Source organism: Pristis pectinata, chromosome 33 (assembly GCF_009764475.1).
Source record: "Pristis pectinata isolate sPriPec2 chromosome 33, sPriPec2.1.pri, whole genome shotgun sequence".
NCBI lineage: Eukaryota > Metazoa > Chordata > Chondrichthyes > Rhinopristiformes > Pristidae > Pristis > Pristis pectinata.
In genome coordinates this window covers 13,959,432-13,985,084 of record NC_067437.1, presented here as the reverse complement: position 1 = coordinate 13,985,084, position 25,653 = coordinate 13,959,432, and the positions used below count along the sequence as shown (strand labels likewise).

Sequence of the window (25,653 nt, the reverse complement as noted above, 5' to 3'; positions counted from 1 at the left end):
GTGTTTTGCTGCGCGCTGATGAATATGAAGAGTCCTGTCTTGACACTGATGCGAAATATAGGAGATTCGTGGTGACAGTTTCGGGCTCCTCACAGAGAAAATTAAATTTCAATTTTTAAAAAAATGCACCGAAAGAGTCCACAGGCCACGGAGCCCCGTAGTGACTCGGCAGTTTTATCCTCGTGGCCGGTGGTTTTAAAGACACTGATCGAGAACCCGCCGCAGCAACTGCTGGATAATGAAGGTAAGGAGCCCGCTTCAAAACAAGGCCCAAGGTGCCGACCTCCGCAGGGTCCTCCTGCTCCCCTGTTTTGTATCATTCACCTCCGGATGATCCGAAACCCCGCAGGGTCCTAGTGCACCCGCAACCCAAAGTCATCCGAGGCCTGCCGGGTCCTAGCGCCGCCTGCACCCCAAGATCATCTGAAGCCCGCCAGGTCCTAGCGCCGCTTGCGCCCCAAGATCATCTTTTCCCCCGCCGGGTCCTAGCGCCGCTTGCACCCCAAGATCATCTTTTCCCCCGCCGGGTCCTAGCGCCGCCTGCACCCCAAGATCATCTTTTCCTCCGCCGGGTCCTAGCGCCGCCGTTCATCTCCCACTAACCCAGCGCCGCCAGCGCTCTCCGAGCTTCTGTGTCCAACCGGGTCCAAGCCTGATGTCTCCACCCCCGGCCTCCAGGTCTCTTTTCTCATGTGTGTTGCAACGCTTGCGATGAATCCGATTGCGGTCGGTGGGAGCCTTTTCCCTCAGGGCGCGGGTTGTGGAGATCACACGTGTTTCAAGATACCGGGAGCGTTGCAAATGTTGTGTAGCGGACGACCAGTTCACAGAACCACTGCAATTCATGACCCAGAAGAAAGACGTTCGGCCCATCGCATTATCGGCTCAAAAGAACGATCTAATCCCAATTTCCAGTTTCAGTCCCCCAACATTGTAGGATTTTAGGTGCAGGGAGGGTTTGTGCCTGCACCACTTTCTCATGGGGTTGAATGTGAAACATCCACTGATGTTGAGAGAATTTTGACGGGAATCAAGGGTTATTGAGGTTATAGGGGATAGAGGACTTGAGATCAACAACGTGATACGAATGTAGAAGGTAGGTGGTGTTGATAGTGAGCAGGCTAGCATGTGGCAGTATTGAGTTGGTATCGATGGAGAAAGCAATGGCAGATGCAATTCAATGCTGAAAGATGTGAGGTGATGCGGTTTTGGACACACGCGTTGGTGTAGAATATAAACAATGTTTGGTAGGACCAGAGGAAGTTCTGAGGAACAGAAGAACTTTGGTGCAAAGGTCCAAGGATCCCTGAAGGCAGTAGCAAAGGTAGATATAGTGAAAAAGGCATACAGGGTACTTGCCTTCATTAGCTGGGGTTTAAAATGGAGGGAGCAGGGAGGTTATGGCACAGCTATACAAATCATTCATTAAGCCATGGCTGCGGTTCTGTGTTCAGTTCTGGTCGCCACACTAAAGGAAGGTTATGATGCACTAGTGGGTGTGTGGAGAAGATTCAGCAGAATGTTCCCTGGGATGAAGCTGTGACAAGAGACTGGATAGGCTGTGTGTGTTTTTCTGCCTGCAAATTCTATTTTGTTTCTCCTTTTACTACCTCAATGTAATAATGTATTGGTTTATTATTGTCACTTGTACTGAGGTACAGTGAAAAACTTGTCTTGCATACTGATCATACAGGTCGATTCATTACACAGTGCAGTTACACTGAGTTAGTACAGAGTCCATTGACGTAGTACAGGTAAAAACGATAACAGTACAGGGTAAAGTGTCACAGCTACAGAGGAAGTGCAGTGCAATAAGGTGCAAGGTCACAACAAGGTAGATCGTGAAGTCATAGTCCATCTAATTGTATAAGGGAACCGTTCAATAGTCTTATCACAGTGGGGTAGAAGCTGTTCTTAAGTCTGGTGGTACATGCCCTCAGGCTCCTGTATCTTCTACCTGATGGAAGAGGAGAGAAGAGAGAATGTCTTGGATGGGTGGGGTCTTTGATTATGATGTATTTGATCACGTATGGCAGGATCTGTCTGGATGGCATGGAAAATGAAGCTTTTCACTGTATCTTGGTACATGTGAGGGTAATAAACCAATACCAATGGAGGGGTGACCTATAGATCTATACACAATTATGAGGATGGGGTTGATAGTAGGAAACCTTCCCCTTAACAGGGGTGTGTATGAACAGATGGCAAAGGTTTAAGGTCACTGGGAGGAGATTTAAGAGGGGATCTGAGGAAGAATGGTTTTCACCCCAAAGGGTGGTTGAAATCTGTAGCACCTTGCATGAGGGTTGGTGGAGTTAGGTACTCCATAACATTTAAAACGTATTTTTGGATGAGCACTTGAAATACCTCGGTATGGAAGACTGTGGGCTGAGTCTGGGAAATGGGATTAGGATGGACAGGTACTTGATGGCCAGCATAGACAGAGTGGGCCGAAGGGTCTGTGTGACTGTATGTCAGTAAGGACACAGGAGACCACAGTTGCTGGAATCCAGAGCAACAAACAATATGCTGGAGGAACTCAGTGGGTCAAGCTGCATCTATGGGAGGAAAGGAATTTGTGTGGGGTTTCAACTTAAAACATCCACAGTTCCTGTCCTCCCACTGATGCTGTTTGACCTGCTGAGTTCCATGTTTGTTACTCTATGACAACAAAATTCATAGTTAATGGCAAAGCAGGCTTGAGGGACTGTATGGCCTATTAAGACTGGATTTCTTTACATTCTCTCCCAATTACTTCAATGATACGAGCACAATAATACCAAACTAATCTCCTCTGTAGTGCTGGAAATTGTGTGGGAATCTCTGTATAATGCTCAGTCCTAGATAACGTTTACAGATTTTTGATGGATAAAGATGTTATAACTGAATGGTAGAAGGTAGTTGAGGGCCTGAATGGCCTAATCCTATCCCCATGTTCCTTTAATTCTTTTAAAACATGGGAGAATAAAATAAAATAGCGAATTGGTTGCTGAGGAAATGCTGTGCTGTTAATCAGACATCTGTTTCAGCCAGTGTCAAATGCACAGATTTTACTAACATAATTTCATTGACCATCCAGTAGTAACCATACTGTGTACTGGCTTAGCTTGTGATTATTTGCTAACTTGAGGTGATTAAGTGCAGCCTGTACCTCTTTCTAAAAACGAAAGGGAGCTGCATTGTAAGTGAAACTAATGGGCTTCAGAGCTGGCTGCAGAAGGCGACCAACAGAACAGAGGAAGGGTGGACACTGATATTCACAATGTGGTTCTGAAGACTGTGGTGGCCAACGACAGAGGACTCCACCACTGGGAGCAAGACACACCAAGAGCAATGGCAATGAGAAGACAGGAGTTGAGGTCAACATAAGGAGTGCCCCAGGGAAGTGGAAGCAGTGCCACAACGTCAAGGTCAGTGGAGACATAATCGCAACCATCTCCGGCACTGCTCCAAGCAACGTACATCCTCCTCTAATCGCTTGACCACCAACAATCTCTACTAACAAGGGATGGGATCTAATATTCAAATGGCCTATCACGCCCTCAATACTCTGGATTTTGCAATCTGCTTGCACGGACTGCCATCTATTCAACTATACTGGGTCCTTGTTAATACAAGATGCTTATTAAAACACTTCCCTTTTTGCAGCACAGGGTGGCACACACTGGGAGCCCACAGTGGCAGCAAAATGTCAGGGACGTGTGCAGCTCCCAACAACTGGCTCTGTGGAGGAGAGAGCCCTGGCAGTATGGGAGTGGCTGTCACAGAGTCCATGAGCAGTAGCAGTCTGGAGACAATTGAAGATGGTGGTATGCTCATGCATAATCATCCTTCTTAGATCCTACCCCTCCTTCATCCCATGTTTTACCTGATCTACAAACTGCAGTTTAAGCTGCTCCTCCTCTTTGGACCCAAACCCCTCAGCTTAACTCCACCCTTGTGCCTTTCTCCCTTCAGTTAATGAAGACTCTCCACTTGGCCAAGCAGGAGGGAAGCATGTATGAAGGCACTTTGTCACATGATTGACACATGCAGTCATCAGTTCAAAGCTGTCATTGCAAACTGTAGAGGTAGGAGCAGCGTAATGGTGAACTACTGGCATAAGTGACCTACATCAGGGATTGGGGAAATGGGTACATGGTGTCTGCTTGTGAGGTTGCACGTGGGACATGTTCTAGAGGCTGAGGACAACCAGCAGGATGCATCCGGGCATGCAACTGAAACACGGAGTACTGGCAGGGTCTGTGTGAAATGTCAAGGAGCATGGAGGAGTCCAGCTCCAACCTGACCACAGTTTTGTAGGGAACCTGGGCATCTCCTTATTGCCATGGAAGTGGCAGCCATTTCATTTTCGACACTTGCAAGCCCAACCATCATCCATTTGCAGACTCAGCTTCCATTGATGAGGCCATCGAAGCTCCAGGGTTCAGTGCTCATCAGGGGAGTCACATCATCTGTCCTTCCAACAAATCGGAAGGGTTGCTAAGGCACCGCCCCAGGTAAGAGCGAATGACGTCTGTCCTCCCCTCAGGATGTCAGCACTCATTCTGTCTGTTCCCTCCTGCTTGGTCAGTCGTACGCCAGACACTCCAGACTGCTGCTGCTGCTCCTGAGACAAGTGCAGCCTGAACCCTGGCCTGCTAAGCCCAGAGTGTTTTGAAGTCAGCACCCTCCTGCACCTCAAGTCTGCACCCTGGAGTCACCTTGGTTCTGTCAAGGAGATGGGTTGACGGCACTGTGTGGGATCACTAAGACAGGCAAGCCCTCTTGTGGGAGACGAAACTTAAGAAGTAATGCCAAGGTGATTTGTCTTATGAATTTTCTCAAGTATAAACAGAATTTCAAATATTCAATCTATGTGGTCTTGTAATTATGGTTTGTTAGGTGTCAGGCTGGTCGGCCACAGAGGAAATGGAAGATGAGAAATAGTGTTTATTGAATTTAATGCATCGCAAGTTAAATTACAGGCATGTCAGCACCCAACAGCATCCAGCTTCAGGGCTTCTCTTCCCAATTACTCAAGTGGGGAGTGCCCTCTTGCTTGTTGAACAGGTTGTGCCCCATATAATTTGCACATTGTGGGCTTTGAAAGCTGTTTCCTCTCCTTTAAGGTTTGAAAACTTTAACCCAGAACAGTTTCTTGGTTAGAGTGTTGGAATCGCATACGTTTTGGGGATAAAAAAGCCTAAAGTTCCTACATCCGCTTCCAAGTTCACCTGTTGCCCCACAGCGTTTAACAACCAATGAAGCGTAGTCACTGTTGTAATGTAGGAAATGTGGTTTTGTACAAGATTCCTCAAGCAACATTGACATAAAGGACCAGTTGGTATTTTATAGTCATCTTAACGAGGGAGAACTGGTGGCTGTTCTTCTTCATAGTAGAGCCATAGGTTTTTTGTTGTGACCACCCAAGAGGGATAGCCAAGCCTTAGTTTAACATCTAGCCTGAACGACTGTATCTCTGATTGCACAGCATTCCCTCACCACAGCACTGGAATGTTGTCGTGGATCTGGATTCAAATCCCTAGAATCTGAACCCACAGCCTCTGAGTCTGAGGTGAGTGAACCACAACTGACACACTGAAAGTGAGAGGGATGTAATCTTACATAGTGTGCCCTCATTAATCTAAGTTAAATGGTAGGATTGGCAGCTGTTATTATAAGGAGATAAAGCATGCAGATGCAACAAGTAATTACTAAGCCAAGTGGTATATTGGCCTTATTACCAGGGGTGCAGTTTAAAAATATTATTATTAAGTATTGTTACTATTGTACTGGGTACTGGTGATGCCACACCTGGAGTATTGTGCACAGTTTTGGTCCCCCTACCTGAGAAGGAACATGCTAGCATTGGTGGCAGTGCAGAAGAGATTCACTAGGCTAATTCCATGGATGAGAGAGCAGCCCTGTGTGGTAGCGTAGCGGTTAGCGCGACGCTATTACAGCGCCAGCGATCGGGGTTCGATTCCCGTCGCTGTCTGTAAGGAATTCGTACGTTCTCCCGTGTCTGCGTGGGTTTCCTCCGGGTGCTCCGGTTTCCTCCCACATTGCAAAGACGTATGGGTAGGTTAATTTGGGTTCAAAATGGGTGGCGCGGACTTGGTGGGCCGGAAGGGCCTGTTACCACGCTGTAAATAAAAAAAATTTAAAAAAAAAACTTAGGTCTGTATTAGACTCATAGAGTCGCATCTCGACGGAAGCTTTACTGGATTAATAAAAACTAAAGACACACCTCTGAACTGATGAAAGAATTCAAGTCTAGCTCTATTTATAATGAAATAGAGTCATGGAGTTATACAGCATGGAAACAGGCCTTTTGGCCCAACTCACCAGTGCTGGCCAAGGTGCCTACCTGGCCTAGTCCCATTTGCCTGTGTTTGGCCAATAGCCCTCTAAACCTTTCCTATCCACATACCTGTCCAAATGTCTTTTAAACATTGTAATTGTATCCCCCTCTACGACTTCTTCTGGCACCTCGTTCTGTTTACCCACCATCCTCAGGTCCCCTTTACAATCTTTCCCCTCTCGCCTTAAACCTGTGCCCTTAATCTTTAGACACCCCTACCCTGGGGAGAAAGGCTGTGACCATCTCCCCTAACTATGCTCCTCATGATTTTGTCAATGTCTATAAGTTCACCCCTCAGCCTCTTTTGCTCCAGGGAAAACAGCCTATCCACTGCCATACATAAGATGCTGGAGGAACTCAGCAGGTCAGGCAGCATCTATGGAGGGAAATGGACAGTCAGGCTGAGACCTTTCATTTGGACCAGACTAAATTTGAGGACATGGTATTGGGGGTAATATTCTGGTATGGATAGCTTAACACAAAACAGGGAATAGAATAAACAGGTCATTTTTAGGTAGGGAGGCTGTGACGTGGTGTGCTGGCTGATTTTGGTGAGGGCATCAACTGTAATATATCCAAGTTAGCTGTTGATGGTTGGCTAGATAAAAGAGTGGGAGCAAAGCTTCAGAGGGATATAGGCAGGTAGAGTGGGAGAGGTCATAAACAACACATGGAGCGGGAGGTTGAGAGGTGTGGTGTTCAGAGAGACCTGGGCATCCTTGTACACAAATCACTGTAAGTTAATATGTAGGTTCTGCAAGCAATTGGGAAAGTAACAGTACATTGGCCTTTATCACAGGAGGATTTGAGTACAAAAGTAGAGATTTCTTGCTCCAGCTGAAGGACTGCGTGCATTCTGGTTACCAAGGTATAGGAAGGATGTGATGGTGCTGGAGAAGGTGAAGAGGAGGTTCACCAGAATGTTGCCTGGTATGCAACAGTTCAGAGTTGAGGAGAGACTGGAGAAGCTGGGTCTTTTCTCTCTGGAGTGAAGGAGGTTATGAGGGGACATGATTGAGGTATATAAAATTATGAGGGGTATAGATAAGGTAGACTGCAGGAAAATTTCCCCCCTATCAGAGATGGATAAAACTAGAGGATCTAGGCACTCATTGTTGAGTAGCACATCATACACCGTCTCTGCAGATATATCTTTAAGACCGATATAGCTTTAGGATAAGGAAGAAGAGATCTGGAGGATATGAGGGGGACCTTCTTCACCCAGAGAGCGGTAAGTACCTGGAATGCAGTGTCTGAGCTGGGTTGCTGACAATATTTAAGAAGTGCCTAGATGAACACTTGGATCACTTATGAATCTAGACCAAGTGCTGGGCGATGGGGTCAATATGGAAGAGTGCCCACTGGTCAGTGTGGATGAGTTGGGCCGAATAGCCTGTTTCGTGCTGTATGATTCTATACAGGGACCTGGTGAGAACACATCTGAAATATTCTGTATTGGAATGGTTCCCCTACCCAAGGGCAGATACACATGCTAGGGAGGGAATGTGGCAAAGGTTTACCAGATCTATTCCTGGAATGTGGATTTGTCATCTGAGGAGAGATTAAGGAGACGAGGCTTATATTCTTGAGTTTAGGAAACTGAGAGATGACCTTATTGAGATGTACAAAAGCAGTAAGGAGCTTTGCAGGAGAGATGTAGAGATGATGTAACCCCTGGATAAGACATCCAGAAATAGAGGTCTTGGTCTCAAAATAAGGGGTCAACCATTCAGGATGCAAGAAGTGAAATTCTTTCACCCAGAGTGTAGTAAGTCTTTGGAATTCTCTGCCCCAGAGGGGTTGTGGAGGCTCAGAATTTAAAATGGAGATTGATCGATTAGGGGCATCAAGGGTTAGGGTTAGTTCTGGAAAGTGGTGTCGAGTTAAAAGATCGACCATCACCAAAAGTGCTGGGGGACTCAGGTCCGGCAGCATCTATGGAGGGAAATGGACAGTTAACATTTCAGGTCCAGACCCTTCATCTGGACTGAAAGAAAGAGGGGAGATAGCTGGTATAAAAAAAAGTGGAGAGAAGGGGTGGAGCAAGAGCTGGCAGGTGATGGGTGGATCCAGGTGAGGGGGGGCGCGGTGGTAGGCAGAGGAGGGAGAGAACAACGTCAGAAGCTGGAAAGTGATGGGTGGAAGTGACAGAGGGCTGAAGAAGATGGAATCTGATAGGAGAGGACGGTGGGGCATGGAATAAAGGGAGGGAGGTGAGGAGGGGAACCGGTGGGAGGAGTGTGTGGGTGACGGGCAGATCGAGAGGGGAGGGGAGGGGAAACAGCTGGGGTAGTGGGGGCCATTTGGATCAGGAGGAGAAAGAAAAGTAGGGGAAAAGGAAGGGGGAGCAGTTACTGGAAGTTTGAGAACTCAATGTTCATGCTGCCAGATTGGAGACTGCCCAGGGGGAATATGAGATGTTATTCCTCTAATTTTCATTTGGCAGTGGAGGAGGCCATGGAAAGAAACGTCAATAAGTGGACTTGAAACAGTCCTCTTCTATCAAATTCCGTCATCTTCAGCCCTTTGTCACTTCCACCTATCATCTCCCAGCTTCTGACATCATTCGACAGCTTCGATCGGTACTGAATAGCCTACTCCTGCTTCTGTTTATGTTTTAGTGAGAAACTAGATGCTAAGTTTAGCAGGAATAATTGCTAGTTGAAGGAACAGGATGAGTAGACTGAGCTCTGCTGATCTAAATGGCAGTTTTGGTAAATGCTTACCAATCAACAAAGTAGTTAATGACAAAAGCACACCTTAGAATCGGCCGATTATCAGTCAGAGCGTGAGGTTTTGGCCTTGACTAATCCCAAGTGTCAGTATTGTTTGCTGATTTCATTTCAGAGTTTTGTGACTGGATCTGTGTGGATGGTTAAGTTGCAGCTCTTTGTTTGTAACCAAGTGCATGGGCATAATTCAACCTTTCTTGGCTTGGAATGGTACCAAAGGATTGGATTTGAATCCTAATGAATCAGAAAGCTATAATTTTAAATAGAGATTCTGATCGCCACAGGGAAGCAGATAATGTTCTGGCCGGCTCACTGTTTCCTGTGTATTCCTGCCTCTCCCCTCAGATCTCCCTCTTTGTCAAGAGGTAATAACCCACCTACTGATGAATGGCTAATGTCTTTGCCCACAGTGTTAATTTTCTTGGATCTAATTTAACGATTGAGATTGGCACAATTGCTGTGTGAAACCCACTCATCCAAACTCTGTTTAACTCAGTAAATTTAATATTTTTTTGGTACCTTCAATGCTATAAGGTTTATGTAGGGAAATTTGTCCAGGAACAAATTAAAGACCATCAATTTTCAACCCTAATCTTCTATCGATATTATATCACTGCTGGGATATGGTTTTGTAGAATGCACAACTCTGTATAGCTAGTCATTATTTCTACCTAAGGCCATTTTGTGGACATTGCTTTTGTTCATAACTTTAATTTCCTAGCTTGAATTGTGAATCTGTAGCTTACTTTTTTTTTCAGTTAATTTCGGACAACCTGGTACAGAGTAAAGATCATCTGACCTTCAAGATTTTGCTCAGATAGGATTTGGGTCATCAGAGAGAAATAAACTTTTGGTCTGATGTTTATTGTGTTCTGTCCTTGATGCTGTTGTAGTTGATCATAAATGGCCCGCTTGCTCTTTTGTTATTTGCTTATAGCCCACAACCAATCATTATGACAGAAGAGTGGTTCCTTCCATAAGTACCATGGTTGGGATGAATAACTGTAAAATCTAGTGTGTAAGTAACATCTTCACACTTATTTAATATTTAATGAAGTTTCTGGTATATGTTCTTAATTAACCCTTTACCTGGTCCCAGTTCAGATTCTTGTTATGGTCCAACCCATTCTAAATGACATCTCTGCCTGTATGCTCCTGCCTAGGTCTCTTCTGCCTAATTTGTCCTCCCTTTCAAGTCACTATCTGGCATCACTACTCACTGCCTCCACAGTGACCTCTTTGTGCCTATAACCAGGTTCCCTGCCACACTCTTTCTAGTACTATTTTGCCTCTTACTTTTGAAAAGCCTCCTCAAAGCTCTCTTCCAACCCTGATCCAAGCTCAGTCTGTTTGCTATCTTTCACCATCCCCTCTTGCTTCATCTACTGATGTGACTTGCTGCCAGTTTTAGGATTTTGAATACTGCTTTTTTGCATAGTGATGGCTGATGATAATGTGGCTATATTTACATCTTGTGCATGTTCAATAACGAGTTTGCATTGAACTGCTATGAGGTTTTTTCAGCGAGTTAGTGCATTGTCCAAATTGTCAGTTGGTGATCTTCAACCAAAAACTCATAGGATCTGTTATTTTTAGTGCGTTTGAAGCTTGGGCTGTCTGATTCCTGTTCCAAGCTGCATATTTGTGGACAGGACTTCCTGTGGACAAAGAACTGAATATCCAGACTTTGTCACCAGAAGTTTTTGGGCAGAAAGCAAAAGTGAGAAATAAAGAAATATATCTTGCATTTGACACTAGCTTTTCATTATAAGTTTGTAAAGACTCTCAACCTCAGTGAAAATCAGTTTTATTCAATAAATACAGGGGAGAAAGGTTGGGTTCCAGCAGCATCTGTGGAAAGATAAATAGCTGAACTCTCTTGTCTCCCCCTTTGTTCCCTTGTCACGAAAGGACTGGTTGTTTTCAATGATGACCATGTGTGGGTATGAGAGAGAAGGTATGACCTCAAAAGGGAGAATGAAGGAACAAACACAAAATCCTGCAGAGAATTAACCAAAGGAAATTATAACATGGCAAAGGCTATGATTGTTGTCTCAATCTCTGCAGGTCCCACCCTGTAATTTGAAAGTGTAGTTTAAAAAAAAGTACCTTGGCCTCTTTTAGTCCTGCCCCCCTCCACGATAAATCTCCACTGCTGACATTTTGTTTCCTCCTTAGATGCTTGTTTGGAAACTAAAATCACAGCATTGCAAGGAGCCAGGATTCAGTCAACTTGTCATAGAATCATACGACATAGAAATATTCCTTTGTCCCACTGATCAAGCACTCATTCTACATTGATCCCATTTTATTCTCCTCACTTTCCTTCAACCCCCTTCCTCCCCCCTCAGATTCTACCACTCACCTACAGACCAGGCGCAATTTACAGTGGCCAAATAACCTACCAGCCTTTAGGTCTTTGGGATGTGGGAGGAAACAGGAGCACTTGGAAAACCAACAGGTCACAGGGAGAACATGCCAATTCCACACGGACCGCACCAGAGGTCAGGATCGAACCTGCACTGCTGGAGCTGTGAGGCAGCGGCTCAGCCAGCTGTGCCGCTGTGCCTGATGACTCCATGAATTACCAGGAGCGCTTAGTTAGCCGTATGGTTCTGGGTGTCAAAGAGCACTAATATTCCAGGCAGCCCTTGAACCTTTTCCCACCAAGATACCCGATCCTGCATCTTAACTTCACTTCCCTGTAATCTCTAAATGTTTCCCTTCTTGACTCAGTGACTGAGCATCCAAAGACCCCAGGGATAGAGAACTCCATCCATCTTGTCCCAGCCATAGATTTAAATCTTGGGCCTTTTTAGGAGTAGCTCTGTTCATGGCTGGGTCGGTTTTCCTCTGGGATTGGTGAACAATCCCAGCTATTAGTCTGATCTTGATAGGTCTGCACAGTACCTACCCCTATAGAAGAGATGATCTGCTCCCCAGATAGAGATTGATCCAACTTTTGAATGACAATACTGGTTTTAGTAGAAATTGCTTTAAAATCCAACTGTGCACTTGCATGTATATTTCCTTAAACACCAGGATAACTCTGAGTAATCTAGGAATCAAGGATCAATAAACACTGGCTGCACAGAAACAGGTCCTTTAGCCCACCGAGTGAACCACCCGTTTTACACTGATCACACACCGATCCCATTTTTTAGTCTATTAACACAGAATAAATATTGGTTATCGCATAGAAGACGGTCAAAATAAGTGGGTCTTTTTCAGACTGGAAGGACTCCTCATTAGATCATGGGAGGTGTTTCAAAAAGAGATAACTTTCCCAAAGCTCGGGGTATTGACAACAATAGGGAAATGGCACAGAAGGGAAGTTGAGTCCTTGTAAGCAGACCTTTTTCAAATCCCTTTCAATAACCTTCTATTTGAATGTAGAGGAGCGGAGCTAACAACATAATAATGTTTTTTAACCAAAGAAATAACAGTCCAGCTTTTTTTTTTGAAGTTTTTGTTTTGCTTTTTTTTTAATTTTGGGGTTCTCTTTTCATATAATCAAATTTCTTTTCAAATTCTTTTGTATCATGTTCACTTAGTAAGAGATTGGGAGGTTCAGATTATATATTTTACTTCCTGTGTTTGTATATGTCAATTGTTCCTATTGTAATCCCGGTCTCTTCGTACCATGTGTATAATAACTATTGTTATGTGTATTAATTTGAAATTTAATAAAAAGATTGAAAAAGAAAGAAAAGAAGTTGAGTCCTGGGGCAGCTCTGCCGTGATCATAGTGAATGGCAGGGCAGGGGTCAGCTGGCCTACTCCTGCTCCCGTTTTCCCCGTTTTTTTTTGCCTGTTATATGATCCCATGTCCTCTCTGTCAAGAATTGGTCCAGTATTGGAGTCACCAGCTGGCATTGCATTGTAAAAGCTCACAGAATCTGAAAAAAGATTACTAGTCTGAGGGGAAGAAGGTGTCCGACATCAAGGCTAGTCTCGCTGGTGCTTGGGGAATGTCATTGAAAAGGAAAGGGATTGTGATAGATTGCCAGAAAATGCAATGCTTTTATTGTCCTTGTTTCTCCCAGTATGTTAAACTGGGTAGTCATAAACATTGGGAATTAGGTCAAGTTTGGCTCTAGCTTTTGGGTAGCAGTTTAGTATCCAATATACTGAGGTCCCTTTGTGAATAAAGGCTAACTGGGTGAGGCTGTACAACCATAACTGCCTGTGGAATCATTCAGTGAAGGAATAAATGACACTTGGAGAGAAGGTGGGGTTGCAGTGGGTAGAGAGAAGGATCAAGTGTGTATAACCTACTGAATATTTGATATGACCTGCCTTCTTCCCATCTGAAAAGGATCTTGCACCTCACTAAATTCTTTCACTCCACCATTGACAGCAGTGCCTTTGAGATGTGTGGGTTTTAAGCTTTAAAATTTGCTCACTAAACCCATCGTCATTACGATAGTTCTTAAAATCTCTCTCTGACCAAGCTTTTAGTCACTAACCCTAATGTGTCTCATTCTCAAATGGATAATGCTTTTGTTAACTGTCTGCTGATTTTTCTTAAGCTATTTTACTTGCCGTTTTTGGACGCAAAGGCTGGTGCACTATACGTTCGTGTGCCGGCATTGTTTAATGTGTGTTCTCAGGGATTTTAATGTTACAAAGTTCTATAGCATGTTAAATCCAATCCAGTGAGAAAATGCAGCCAGTTGGCATCGTTGCCAACATGGTTGAGGACAGAAGATTGCTTGTCACCTAGCTGATGTAGAAAGAAGCAAGTCAGGAGATACAAAGAAGCTTGGGAGCAGGCAAGGCTGCAGTATTAAGCAGCCATCTTTGATGTTGAATAGATCACTGATATTATCTTTCCAAAAGGAGTTCATTATTGATTTTAAATCCCAAAATTAACATTTTCAAACTTGTGCTTGCAAGTGACGTGAGCCAGTGTTGTCATTTTGGTTGAATTGCCTGGGGAACTCAGCCTTGTGGCTGACAGCTTAAGCAACACATGAAATACATGAGGACGCAACTTGTGGTTTTAGTGCACTGTGGACTTCATCTCCATTATTGCATGAAGGGTCTCGACCCGAAAAGTCGACTGTCCATTTCTCTCCATAGGGGCTGCCTGACCCGCTGAGTTCCTCCAGCATCTTGTGTTGCTTCAGATTCCAGCATCTGCCACCTCGTATGTCTCCAGCTTACAGCTTCACTTGTTCCCATTTGGGCAGTAGTGCAGATATGAGTTTCACAGAAACTCTCATAACTGGCCATAGTGCATCGATTGTTGCTCCTTAGTTGACGATCTGCATTCCAATCCATTCGCAAATAGCTTTCCAACTTTTACAGTCTAGGGTCTTGGACAATGTACAGAAGGGATACCTGTCCTCCAGCAATGGTTTCCTTACAATAAGAACTGATGACCAGGAGAGGAAGGGAGAGCACTGATGACTGGGGGCTATTAAACTGTTATGATCTCTAATTAAAAACAAATAAAAAGTTCAGATGCTGTAAATCTGAAATAAAATCAGAATGTGCTGCAAAGCGTCAGCAGGTCAGACAGCATCTGTGAAACAGAGTTAATGTTTTAAGTCCAAGACCCTTCATCAGAATTAATAATCTTTTGTGAAATTGAGTAATTCTCTCTACGGACTACAGCTGTCATGTTGTAACTAAGACTTATTGTAAAGGGCAGGGACAACTAAATAGGTAATATATTTCTCATTTCACAGAACTAATAACAAAATAATTGACCTTGCAATAATGGAGGTGAAGTCCTGCAACCAACACATTGGCATACAAAATACTCACTGTGGACTATAAAATAATGAAGGGCTTTGGAGGGACAAAATTGGCTCCAAGTTATAATAATTGAAAGAGCATTGCCTAGTTCAGCTCAGTTGATAGCACTGAAATCTCAAAGACGAACCGCATTCTGGAAATAGAGTAGAGTGCGGTAACCTATGTGTTTCTACACCAATTGTCTTTTTGCTGGGGTGGGGGGAATCAAGAGCTAGAGGGCATAAGCTTAAGGTGAGAGTGGAAAGATTTAAAAGGGACCTGAGGGGAAACTTTCTCGGCCAAAGATTAATCTGTATATGGAATGAGCTACCAGTGGAAGTGGATGAGGCAGGTACATTAACAACATTTAAGAGGTACTTATACAGGTACATGGATAGGAAGGGTTTAGAGGGATATGGGCTAAATGCGGGCAAATGGGACTAGCTTAGATGGGCATCTTGGTCGGCATGGATCGGATGGGCCGAAGGGCCTATTTCCACTTCTGTATGACTCTGAATCAAAATTGTACAGATTGGCAAGGTCCTGAAGTTCTGCTGCATTGGTTGTGCTTTAGTTGATTGGGGAACAGTTAATCAGCATTCCTAGTGACTTTTGGGGCGTGAGTGTGCATGTGTGATGCGTGAAGGCAGCGATCTACAGAGTTGGTGTGTGAAGAAAGAATTATTGGGCAAGGAGCGTTTCAAACTCTTCATGAGAAAAGGACCAAAACTGCCAATGTAAAATTCAACTGTTAATATTCCATTTAAGCTTCCTCTGACAAAGAACAGATGTATATTTGTCTACGTTAATTGTGAAGGTGAAGGAAAACTCTTCTCATTAAATTCTGCAGGGAAAGATGAGGAAAAAGAGAAGAACGTAGATGAAGCGGCCAGCAGCACCATGGCGGCATCTGCTTCCCTCATGCCAACCATCTGGGACAAGACCATCCCATATGATGGGGAGACCTTCCACCTTGAGTACATGGACCTGGATGACTTCCTTTTAGAGAATGGTATTGCAGGTAGCCCCAGCCACCTCGACCTGCAGGATGCACTGGATAATAGCCTCTTGCCCGTGGAGGAGCTGGAGAAGAAGGACCTGTCTTCTACACTGTCCCCACCTGCTTGCGGAAACGTGATGTACTCAACAGTGAACTGCAACGGTGGGTCCTGAGTGACTAATATTAAATATTTAGATTGATTGTTGTACCTCCTAGATATGGGTTCAAATTAAGGGTGGACCAATAGGAAGACAGCCTCCTCCTGCAGGTAGTGATGCTCCAAAGTGAAATGCAATAAACCTTCAATAATCCAGCACCCATTGGGACTATTGTGGTGCCGAACTAGCAGGTTCTCCAGACTATTGGATGATATCTTTAATACACAAACACACTTTTATTTCACTTTTTTAACATTATGCAGTGGTGTAATAAATATTCCAGAGTTTAAAGGGAGTGGGAAATACCCAACTCTTGACCTTGGCTCTGGCTGCAAACCGCCCCCCCCCCCCATATTCCTGATGCCTGGCACTGGCTGTACTCACTGCTCGCTCTCTGGACCCCCGGCTCCTATTCCGGACTAATGAATGAGCCAGATGCCAGACCGTCAGGATTTCAGAACAGTCAGAAGCCAGATTATTGGAGGTTTACTGTACATTTGCCCATCTCAGTTTTACCCCTGGTATGTCTGGGGAACCAAAGAGCATAAGGCAGAATATCTTGCCGGTACTTGACACTATGAGATGGGAAAGAGGTTGGGCTTGCGTTACAGTGACCTCTTGTGATTGAACTTCCAGTGGGCACTGGCTGCCAACTTTACCCAGTGAGGTTCTAGAGGACAGCCACCACCTCTGAGACCAGAGAAGAGGGCATGAAAGTGTAATGTGGGAGGCATTTGGGCATCCGGATAACATGAGATTCAATATTCATCCAATCCTTTTCTGTCGTGGGGTTTGCCCTTCTGAATGCCTTTTGTAAACTGTCAGTACAGAGGGTGCATTCAGCAGTGTTTTTTTTATGCCCTGCCCTTTTCCCAAGCAGCCACAAGCAGATTGTATATTGTTTTGTACGCTCACATATTTTCTGATGACATTAAAGGAAGGCATTTGGCCCATCAAGTCTCTGCTGGCTCTCAAAGCAATCACATCAGTCCCATTCCCCCACTAGTTCCTCTGTAACCTATTCTCTCTCATAGGCCCATCAACTTACCCTCTCTTCTCTCTTCCGCCCCCCCCCGTCAGGCAGATGATACAAAAGCTCAAAAGCACGTACCACCAGACTCAAGGACAGCTTCTGTCCTGCTGTTATCGGACTCTTGAACAGACCTCTCATACACTAAAGATGAACTCTTGATCTCCCAATCTACCTCATCGTGGCCCTTGCACTTTATTTGTTTACCTGCACTACACTTTCTCCGTAGCAACAACACTTTATTCTGCATTCTGTTTCTTATTTTACTACCTCGATGTAATTATGTATGACATGGTCTGTCTGGACAGCACGCAAACAAAAGCTTTTCACTATATCTCGGTGCATGTGACAATAATAAACCAATACCAGTACCACCTACACCAGGAGTACTTCATAGTAACCACTTAACGTACAACCTACATCCATGGTCCGATCTCACAGAACAAAAGCTGCTTCAGAGTCATGGAGGTACAGCATGAAACAGGCCCAACTGAGTCCTTGCCAACCATAGACCACTAATCCTACATTAACCCTGTATTTTATTCTTGCTTTCTCCTCAACTCCTCCCTGATTCTACTACACACCTACACACTAGGGGCAATTTACAGTGGCCAATAACCTACCTACCTGCACGTCTTCAGGATGTGGGGGGGAAACCGGAGCATCCGAAGGAAACCCATGGAGTCACAGGGAGAAGATGCAAACTCCACACAGACAGCACTGGAGGTCAGGATTGAACTCAGATCTCCAGCACCAATAGCTGCACAACTGTATCTTTGTTTTCCCCTAACGCTCCTGTCCTTGAGGAAATCTTGCTTTTTCTTTCCCCTCCATAACAGAGGGGTGCTGAGGGCAACTTCTCTCACCCCCTTGATGCTGATTTAAATATGGAACCATTTCATTCGAGAATGTTGCTAAGCAACAAAACCATTCTAAAATCCAGGGTTACCATAACTGAGGAATAATAGTTCATTCAGTCAGATCTTGTGAAGTACATGAAGACACAATGATGTTGTAATTAGTTGTTCACTGGGCATGTTCTCTGTACAAAGTGCTATGGGATGTAAAGCCAATCCTTTGTAAAATAGATTAAAAGAATCACAAGCAGCCTATTTATAAATCATTCCTTTTGAAAGGGAGATTTTATATAATCCATTCCTCCACTACATTCTAGATTCTGATGGAAACCAGTCTGAATGTACTTCTCCATGCCCAGTTGACCCAGAGGCGATTGATGTGTTGGTGAACTTTGAACCAGACCCTACCGACCTGGTGCTGTCTAGTGTTCCCGGGGGAGAGCTGTTCGATCCCCGTAAGCACAAGTTTTCTGATGAAGAGCTCAAACCACAGCCTATGATTAAAAAAGCAAAAAAGACCTACGTTCCACCTGATCAAAAGGTATCTGTATAACAACCTCTGCTACAGCTTTGCAAGACAGCGGCAATGGAGCTGTTCTTGTCTCACTCTTGTCTCGCGGATTCCTGAGGTTAAAGCACTCTAAGTTGTATTAAACCAAGCAGAGCAGTCTGCCCTTTCTGTGGTGAAGCATGTTCATTGCGGGAGTAGCTGACACATGCAGGCTAGTTATAGGGTTATAGAGCACAGAAACAGGCCCTTCAGCCCAACTCGTCCCTGCTGACCTGATGTAGTCCCATTTAGCCCATATCCTTCTAAACCTTCTCCATTGACGTAACTGTCCAAATGTCTTTTAAACATTGTAATTCTACCACTTCCTCTAGCAGCTCGTTTGATATACCCACCACTCTCTGTGTGGAAAAAGTTGCCCCTCAGGTCCCTTCTAAATCTTTCACCTTAACTCTGTCCTCTAGCTTTAGACTCCCCTTCCCCTGGGAGAAGGACTGTGACCATCCATTTTATCTACGCCCCTCATGGTTCTGTAAGGTCACCCCTCAGCCTCCTGCGCTCCAGGGTAAAAAAAGTCCTAGCCTATCCAGCCTCTCATAACTCAACCCCTCCAGTCCCAGTAACATCCTCGTTAATCTTTCCTGCATCCTTCAGCTTAATGACCCACAGCTGAATGACCAGAACTGCGCACGATACTCCAAGCACGGTCTTACCAATGACTTGTACAGTTGCCACATGACATCCCAACTCCTGTACTCAGTGCCCTGCCTGATGAAGGCAAGTGTGCCTGGCACCTTCTTCACCACCCTGTCTACTTGCGTCAGGGAGCGGTGTACCTAGGTCTCTCTGTTCTACAACACCCTCCAGGGCCCTACCATTTACTGTGTAAGTCCTGGCCTGGTTTAACTTACCAAAATGCAACACCGTGCACTTGTCCAAGTTGATCTCTTGAATGTTCTAAGTAAACTAACCTTGGCTGGGATGACAACTGGGCTGGTAATTGGATCAAGTCTTTGGGTTAACAATGGGGAACTGAGCTGGAGTCAGTGCTGCTCTCAAGAAAGAGAGTGTGGAGATATGGGTCAAAGGTAGTCATAATTGTTGGTACCATTTAATCACATGCATGGGACAGTGTTGTTGGTGAGGAGCTGGAGGGCTTACTATAATTATGAAGCAGTATTTCCAGGAAAGCAGGGGAAAAGTAAAAAGAGGAAACGTTATTTAACGGATCTTGCACATCACTAAATTCCTTCACTCTGCCATTGATAACGGTTATGTGGGTTTTAAGCTTTCAAATTCACTCACTAAACCCACCACTTTTAACACAGATTCTTGTTCCTGATTTGTTATCCCGTGTACCCTGCCTCTACATCCCACATCCCCATTTCTCCCCTCCCTCCCGTGACCCTCTCAATGTGTTGGCTGCTGGTGTGGGCTTGTATTCCATTGTGTTTCTGCACTAACCTGAGCCAGCAACCTATTAAGATCACACAAGATCACAAGACAAAGGAGCAGAAGTAGGCCATTCGGCCCATCGAGTCTGCTTCGCTACCTCACCATGAGCTAAACTATTCTCCCATCTAGCCTCAATTCCCGGCCTTTTCCCCATATCCCTTGATACCTTGACTAATTAGATACCTATCTTAAACACCCCCAATGATCAGGCCTCCACAGCTGTATGTGGCAACAAATTCCATAAATCCATGACCCTCTGGCTGAAAAAATTTCTTAAGAATGGAGAAAATTAAACAAACTCCCAAAAAATGACCCAGGACGGGGTTTCCTTGTAACCCTATCAATGTCCATTTTGTTTTTAAAAGGATGACCGCTACTGGACAAGACGCAAGAAGAACAACCTGGCAGCCAAGCGCTCCCGAGACGCCCGGAGGCTGAAGGAGAATCAAATCACGGTGCGAGCGGCCTTCCTGGAGAAGGAGAATTCGGCCTTGAGGCTGGAAGTGGCCGAGCTTCGCAAGGAGGTGGGACGCTACAAAAACATCATCTCCAAGTACGAAGCCAAATATGGCACTTTGTAAGAGACCTCCAGCTGTCCAGGTCAGGGGTGGGAGATAATGGTTATATTAAAAATTCCCACGTAAAGGGACGGCCATAACCTGCTATTTTAAAAGAGCACAATTTCCTCTTCTCAGCTATTCCCTTGCACAACCCTCATAAAACGAGTTGACTGGTTTTTAAATGTATTCATGGAGTATATATCCTCAAACATAACTTTATATTACTTTGAAACAAAATACAGTAACTCTTCCTGTCCTTTTGGGTGCCGTGTTACAAACCAGAGGCCTGTCTGCTTGTTGGAGCTTACATTAAACTCTTAACAGGAAGATAATGGGGTTTGATTTTATTTCTGATATTGGCTGGGCCTTCCCGTTGTCCCGGACCGTTCTTTGTTGTACTGAGCTGGATAAATTTAATGATTTGTTCCTGTTAGTGGCACCTTTCAACATTCATGTCTTTTAAGCTTCAAAAAAAAAGCAGCTCCTTCGCAAAACCAAGAAAGAACGTAATAGATAGGGTGCAGGAATAGTTCCCACCTCACTTGCCTCACAATTCAATAACTTGTACATAATTAGTTCTCTTCCTTCCCCAAGTGCTTAGAAATCTCAGTCCCAGACTTGAGACTGATATTTGACAGTACATTATCTTTTTCCTTGAAGCCTGTATGTTGGCCTGTATTTTCTCCCCATGTTTGTCTATTCTGCTAGGCTGCATACAATATAGCCTACCTGTTCCCTTTGAAACAGGAGCAACTGTGCTGGTACCTTGCTCTGTGGCATGGTCAGTAGATGGACACAAACGCTGCTCTTCCCACCAAACTTACTGTGCAGTACAAATGGACACAATTTGCATCAGCTAGATGACTGTGGTGGAAAGCCTGTAGAAAATGATTGCCCCGGTCTGAACACAGGGGCAAGCTGAGATAGCAACAGGCTTGGTGAAGATTGTGCTCTCTTTTTCCTCTCGAGTTGTAACTCCTGGAGCTTTTAACGGTATGGTGGAGGGCCTTGAGGTGAGATTCATTTTATTAATGTATGCAATCAGTTGTGGCATGAACATTGTCCTGTCCCCTTTAAGTGTTGGTAGGTCTTAGAATAATTCAAGTATGTTTGTTTTTTTATACCACATCTGAATTGGGCACAAAGAACTACTGACACAAAAGGTGTAAGCAAGTAGAACCTGACTTTTAAATGTGTCCGTAATCTCAATATGTTGCTGTGCATTTTATCATTTTATATCTCTTTAACAACCCCTCCCACACATCTGCCTTCACACCTTTATTAAGTACACAACTCCCAGGTGATGCAAGTCTGACACCGCACTTGACACCGCACTTAACCCCTCCTTCCCCACAACCCTCTGGAGATTCCGGTGCTAATACGTTATTCAAAAATCATTCCCTGAATGTTTGAATTTATTATATTTACTTGCTCCCCCTTACTAACTGAAGCCTTGGGAAGTTGAACGCAGCATACAGAAATGAGATCTCCCTCAAGCAGCTGGCGATTACAAAAGCAAAGTGAAAGTTTTTTTAATGTTTTTAGGGAGAACCATTCCATGCAGGAGTAATTACTGGGGGAATGGTAATGTGCTATGCAACAGATAAAGAAACTACCACAATTTGCGAAATATGCCAGTTTTAATTTTGTTTGAGATGTAGGTTTTAAACTTTGCATTTAAACTTTTTTACATCCCCTGGCACCAGGATTCATTTCCTTTTCCATGGCTATTTTTAAAGGGAGCACATTCCAGTGATTTTACAATCCAGGTGCAGTCTACAACCGAAGCTGAGTCAAGGCAATGGAAAAGCCCAAATGTAGTAGCTTCATAGTCGTACATTCAGTCCTTTATTATTGCCTATTACTACATAAGACATAACTGCAGAGATGTTAATGCTGAGCCTTTGCAAGATGTTGGAATGTCATGCACAGTTCTGGTCTCCATAGGCATGTGGAGAAGGTGCATCAAAGATTCGCGAGAACTGAGTGGTTATAATCATCAGATGAAAATGGTGAAAGAAACAAGGGAAAGTCTGAGAACAGTTCTTCAGATAAATGAGGGATTTGATAGAGTAGAGAGGAAGTTAATGTTTCATGTGTGAAGAGTTCAAAATAAGTAGTACATCGAACCTGTGGTTTACCCAAGAGTGGTGAGATACGACACTCGCTTGGGGTGAACTACGAATGTAGCTGGGTATGTACATGAGGGGGAAAGAAATGGGAGATGCGTATAACCACTATGGCTTATTTCTCTGCTATTAGTTCTATAAATTGGCAGAAACTGTAATGACATGCACAGTTTTTGTACTAAATTACATTTGCATTTGTAATAAGAAAAAAAAAATTGGACATGGAAAATTCTTAATGCACCAGAGAGCACTGGCTTTCAAACCACTGAGTTCACTGCACTCCAAAAGCAATCCCTCTCACCCCATCAGTGGTGGGTTTCCACGTGTACCAGGAGCCAGGCTTCTGTAAAGTGGCTGAGTGGGCACATGAAATGTCAAATTTGACCCCCTCCTAGATTAAACATTTTGCTGTTGCTATGTTTGTAGTGTAGAGACTGCCATGGTATCTATAAGTGTAATTGGCAATGGGGAGGGAAGCAATTCTGGGCCTGCTACTGGCTGTAGTAGCCAACGATAGCTGCAAGCACAGGTAATTAAAAAACTATGTGGTTGTATGTAACACGTTAAAACTGGTGGCTGGATAATACCTGCACTCCCTGTTGCAGGGTTTTGTTTTTCCGCAGTAACTTTTAACAGCTTGCTTGTATGAAACAATGTGCATTTAATAAAATATATCTATCTTATATATGAAGCCTCTGTGTTCTGGCAGTGTCTCTGCTGTGCAATTAGATTTGCGTGAATCGGTTATATAAACAGAGAGCTTTTTTATCAGGGATGTTATGGTGTAGAATTGCTGTCATTTTCTGCCTTTTCAGTTATCTGTTGTTTGCTCCTTGATCGAGGAAAGCTGATTTCTAACCTTCCAAGATCAGCAGGTGGGCAGTGGAATGGGTTTAAAATATCCACATTTTGCAGGTACTTCCAGCCTGGTTTCCTGGATCTCAGTCCCGGTGAAGTTGCTAGACACGGGCCGGTGGGTTTAACTGGTCTCAGTAAAGACAGGGTCTCAGCTAGCCTCACAGTCGTTGCTGGTTCAGCTGATCCATAAATGGCCTCTGTAGCCCAGGGTTAAAACCAGGAGAGAACTGACAACCCATTATGTCCATGCCTCCAAATCCAATTCTCCACCTCTCAGTCTGAACCTGCATCCTTATCCAGTCTTTCTTTAGATGTCTCAAGGATTTCTGCTTCAACCAGACACGCACCATTTGGGTGAAAATATACTTTCTTCAGCTCTCCTCTAATCCTAAACCCTGGACTTTGACCTCTCTACCAAGAGACATAGGACCCTCCTGTCCATTCTTTCTTTTTCCCTGATAAACTTTATCATCTTCCCCAAGCCTTCTGTCTCCCAAGGAGGAAACCCCCAGTCAATCTTATCTCTCCTCTTGGGGGCAGGATGCATTGCCCTGTCCTCAGCTTACTCAGTCCAGTGAATCCAGCTCTTAATAGCCCAGTCTGGATATGTGGTGAGGGTAAGAGAGGGTCTGACGAGGACTTTGATTGTCTCCCAGGTCGTTCTAGGTTAGCACTGGTAGAGAACGTTGGATCCTTGGCCTCAGGAGGAGGGGGGGGACACTAGTTCTCACTCCAGCTGGGTGTGCACGCAGAGGGACACGAGATGCTGGAATCTGGAGCAAGCAAACAAACAGCTGAGGGAACTCAGCAGGTCAGGCAGCATCTGTGGGGATGAAAGGAATCGTCGACGTTTCGAGTCGAAACACTGCATCAGGACCCAAAATGACAACAATTCCTTTCCCCCTACAAATGCTTCTCGACCCGCGGAGTTCCTCCAGCGGTGTGTATGTTGCAGGTGTATGTTCATGGGTGTGTTTAACGTCTGGACACTGAGGTGACCAAAGACAAAAAAACACACAGGCTCTCCCAGTGAGCACTGGGTTCAAAACATCCTCTCAACGCTGCAGTGGTGAGTGGGCTGGTGGTAGGACGATCCAGATGACCAGCTAACCAGGCAAGCTCTAGGTAATCCAACTAGCACTCTGGGCTTGGGTGAGTGTTATCCATGCCATTGAGTGAAGTGGCACTGTGAGGCACAGACCTTCCACTACCATTGGTCCTGAGGACAAGTCCTCCCTCTTCCAATACCCCTTCACCCCATCTCCGCTGGCCCAAAGGACACACACTGACACCAGTTGTTCAGTGCTTGAAGAGGGTGCATGAGGCAGAAAACCAGCCTTCATTTTGTGCCAGCAGTGATCTTGAGAGAGAAGCTGTGGGGCCTCGGTGAGGGACTTCCGAGGGATAGGGTGACCCCTGCAGGTCAGAGGTTCCCAGCAGTTGCACAAGAAAGTACGAAGATTCAGGTAAAGAGGAGAGATTGTAGTGGTGACCAGTAATACAAAGTTCTGCTTGAGGACATGAGGTCCAAGAGAAAATGAGAGATCAGCTGCTTTCCTTAGGTTAAGTTGCCCCGTTAGTTGGTAACGATAGTTCCTGACTCACCCCGGGAGGTTTTGATGAAGAGAAGGGCCCATGAGAGGGAGGACAAGTGACGTTTTGTAAAACTACCACCAGGTTTCTGAATCACCTCTGGCGCACAATGTGCATATTTTAAGCCCTGTGATTTCTAATACAGTATCTGTATACAATATACATTCTAGCTGTGGCTAATGTGCAAAGGTTTTTAAAAGTCTATTTTTGATTGTTTGTTCCTTAGAGAACAATAAATGCTTTAACAACCTCAATCAGTAGTTCTGTCCATTTTTTTTTAATAAAGGTGTAAAATAACACTCATCAGTGCTGTTATAAAAACAGAAAATGCTGGAAACACTCGGCAGGTTAGGGAGGAACAGTTAACGCTTCATCAGAAAGGTCCTGGACCTTAAACGTTAACTGTTTCTCTTCCCACAGATGCTGCCTGACCTGCTGAGTGTTTTTGTTTTATTTCAGATTTCTAGCAACTGCGAGATTTTTTGATTTTTCATTCACTTGTCAGTTTCATTCACTCTAAAACATCGGAAATCTCCATTTCAGTGCAGCTTGGCGGGTACTATCCAAGTCAAGGTGGTGATATCAACAAGACTTCAACAACTTTTATATTATGCTTCTTCCAGGTTGAGCAGTCCAGGACACTTCACAGGGGGGTACAAGTGAGTGAGACATCGAGCAATAG

The 25,653-nt window shown here is 44.5% G+C and overlaps 1 protein-coding gene across 1 annotated transcript; it reads left to right on the top strand.

Annotated features, from left to right (window-relative positions):
• LOC127585542 (thyrotroph embryonic factor-like) lies at window positions 1–25,225 on the top strand. The gene is made up of 4 exons (XM_052043094.1): window positions 1–244; window positions 15,674–15,985; window positions 18,186–18,409; window positions 20,197–25,225. Exons 1-4 carry the CDS (start codon window positions 124–126, stop codon window positions 20,410–20,412), a joined length of 873 nt encoding a protein of 290 aa, XP_051899054.1. The 5' UTR covers window positions 1–123; the 3' UTR covers window positions 20,413–25,225.
• Window positions 25,226–25,653: the final 428 nt, after the last annotated feature.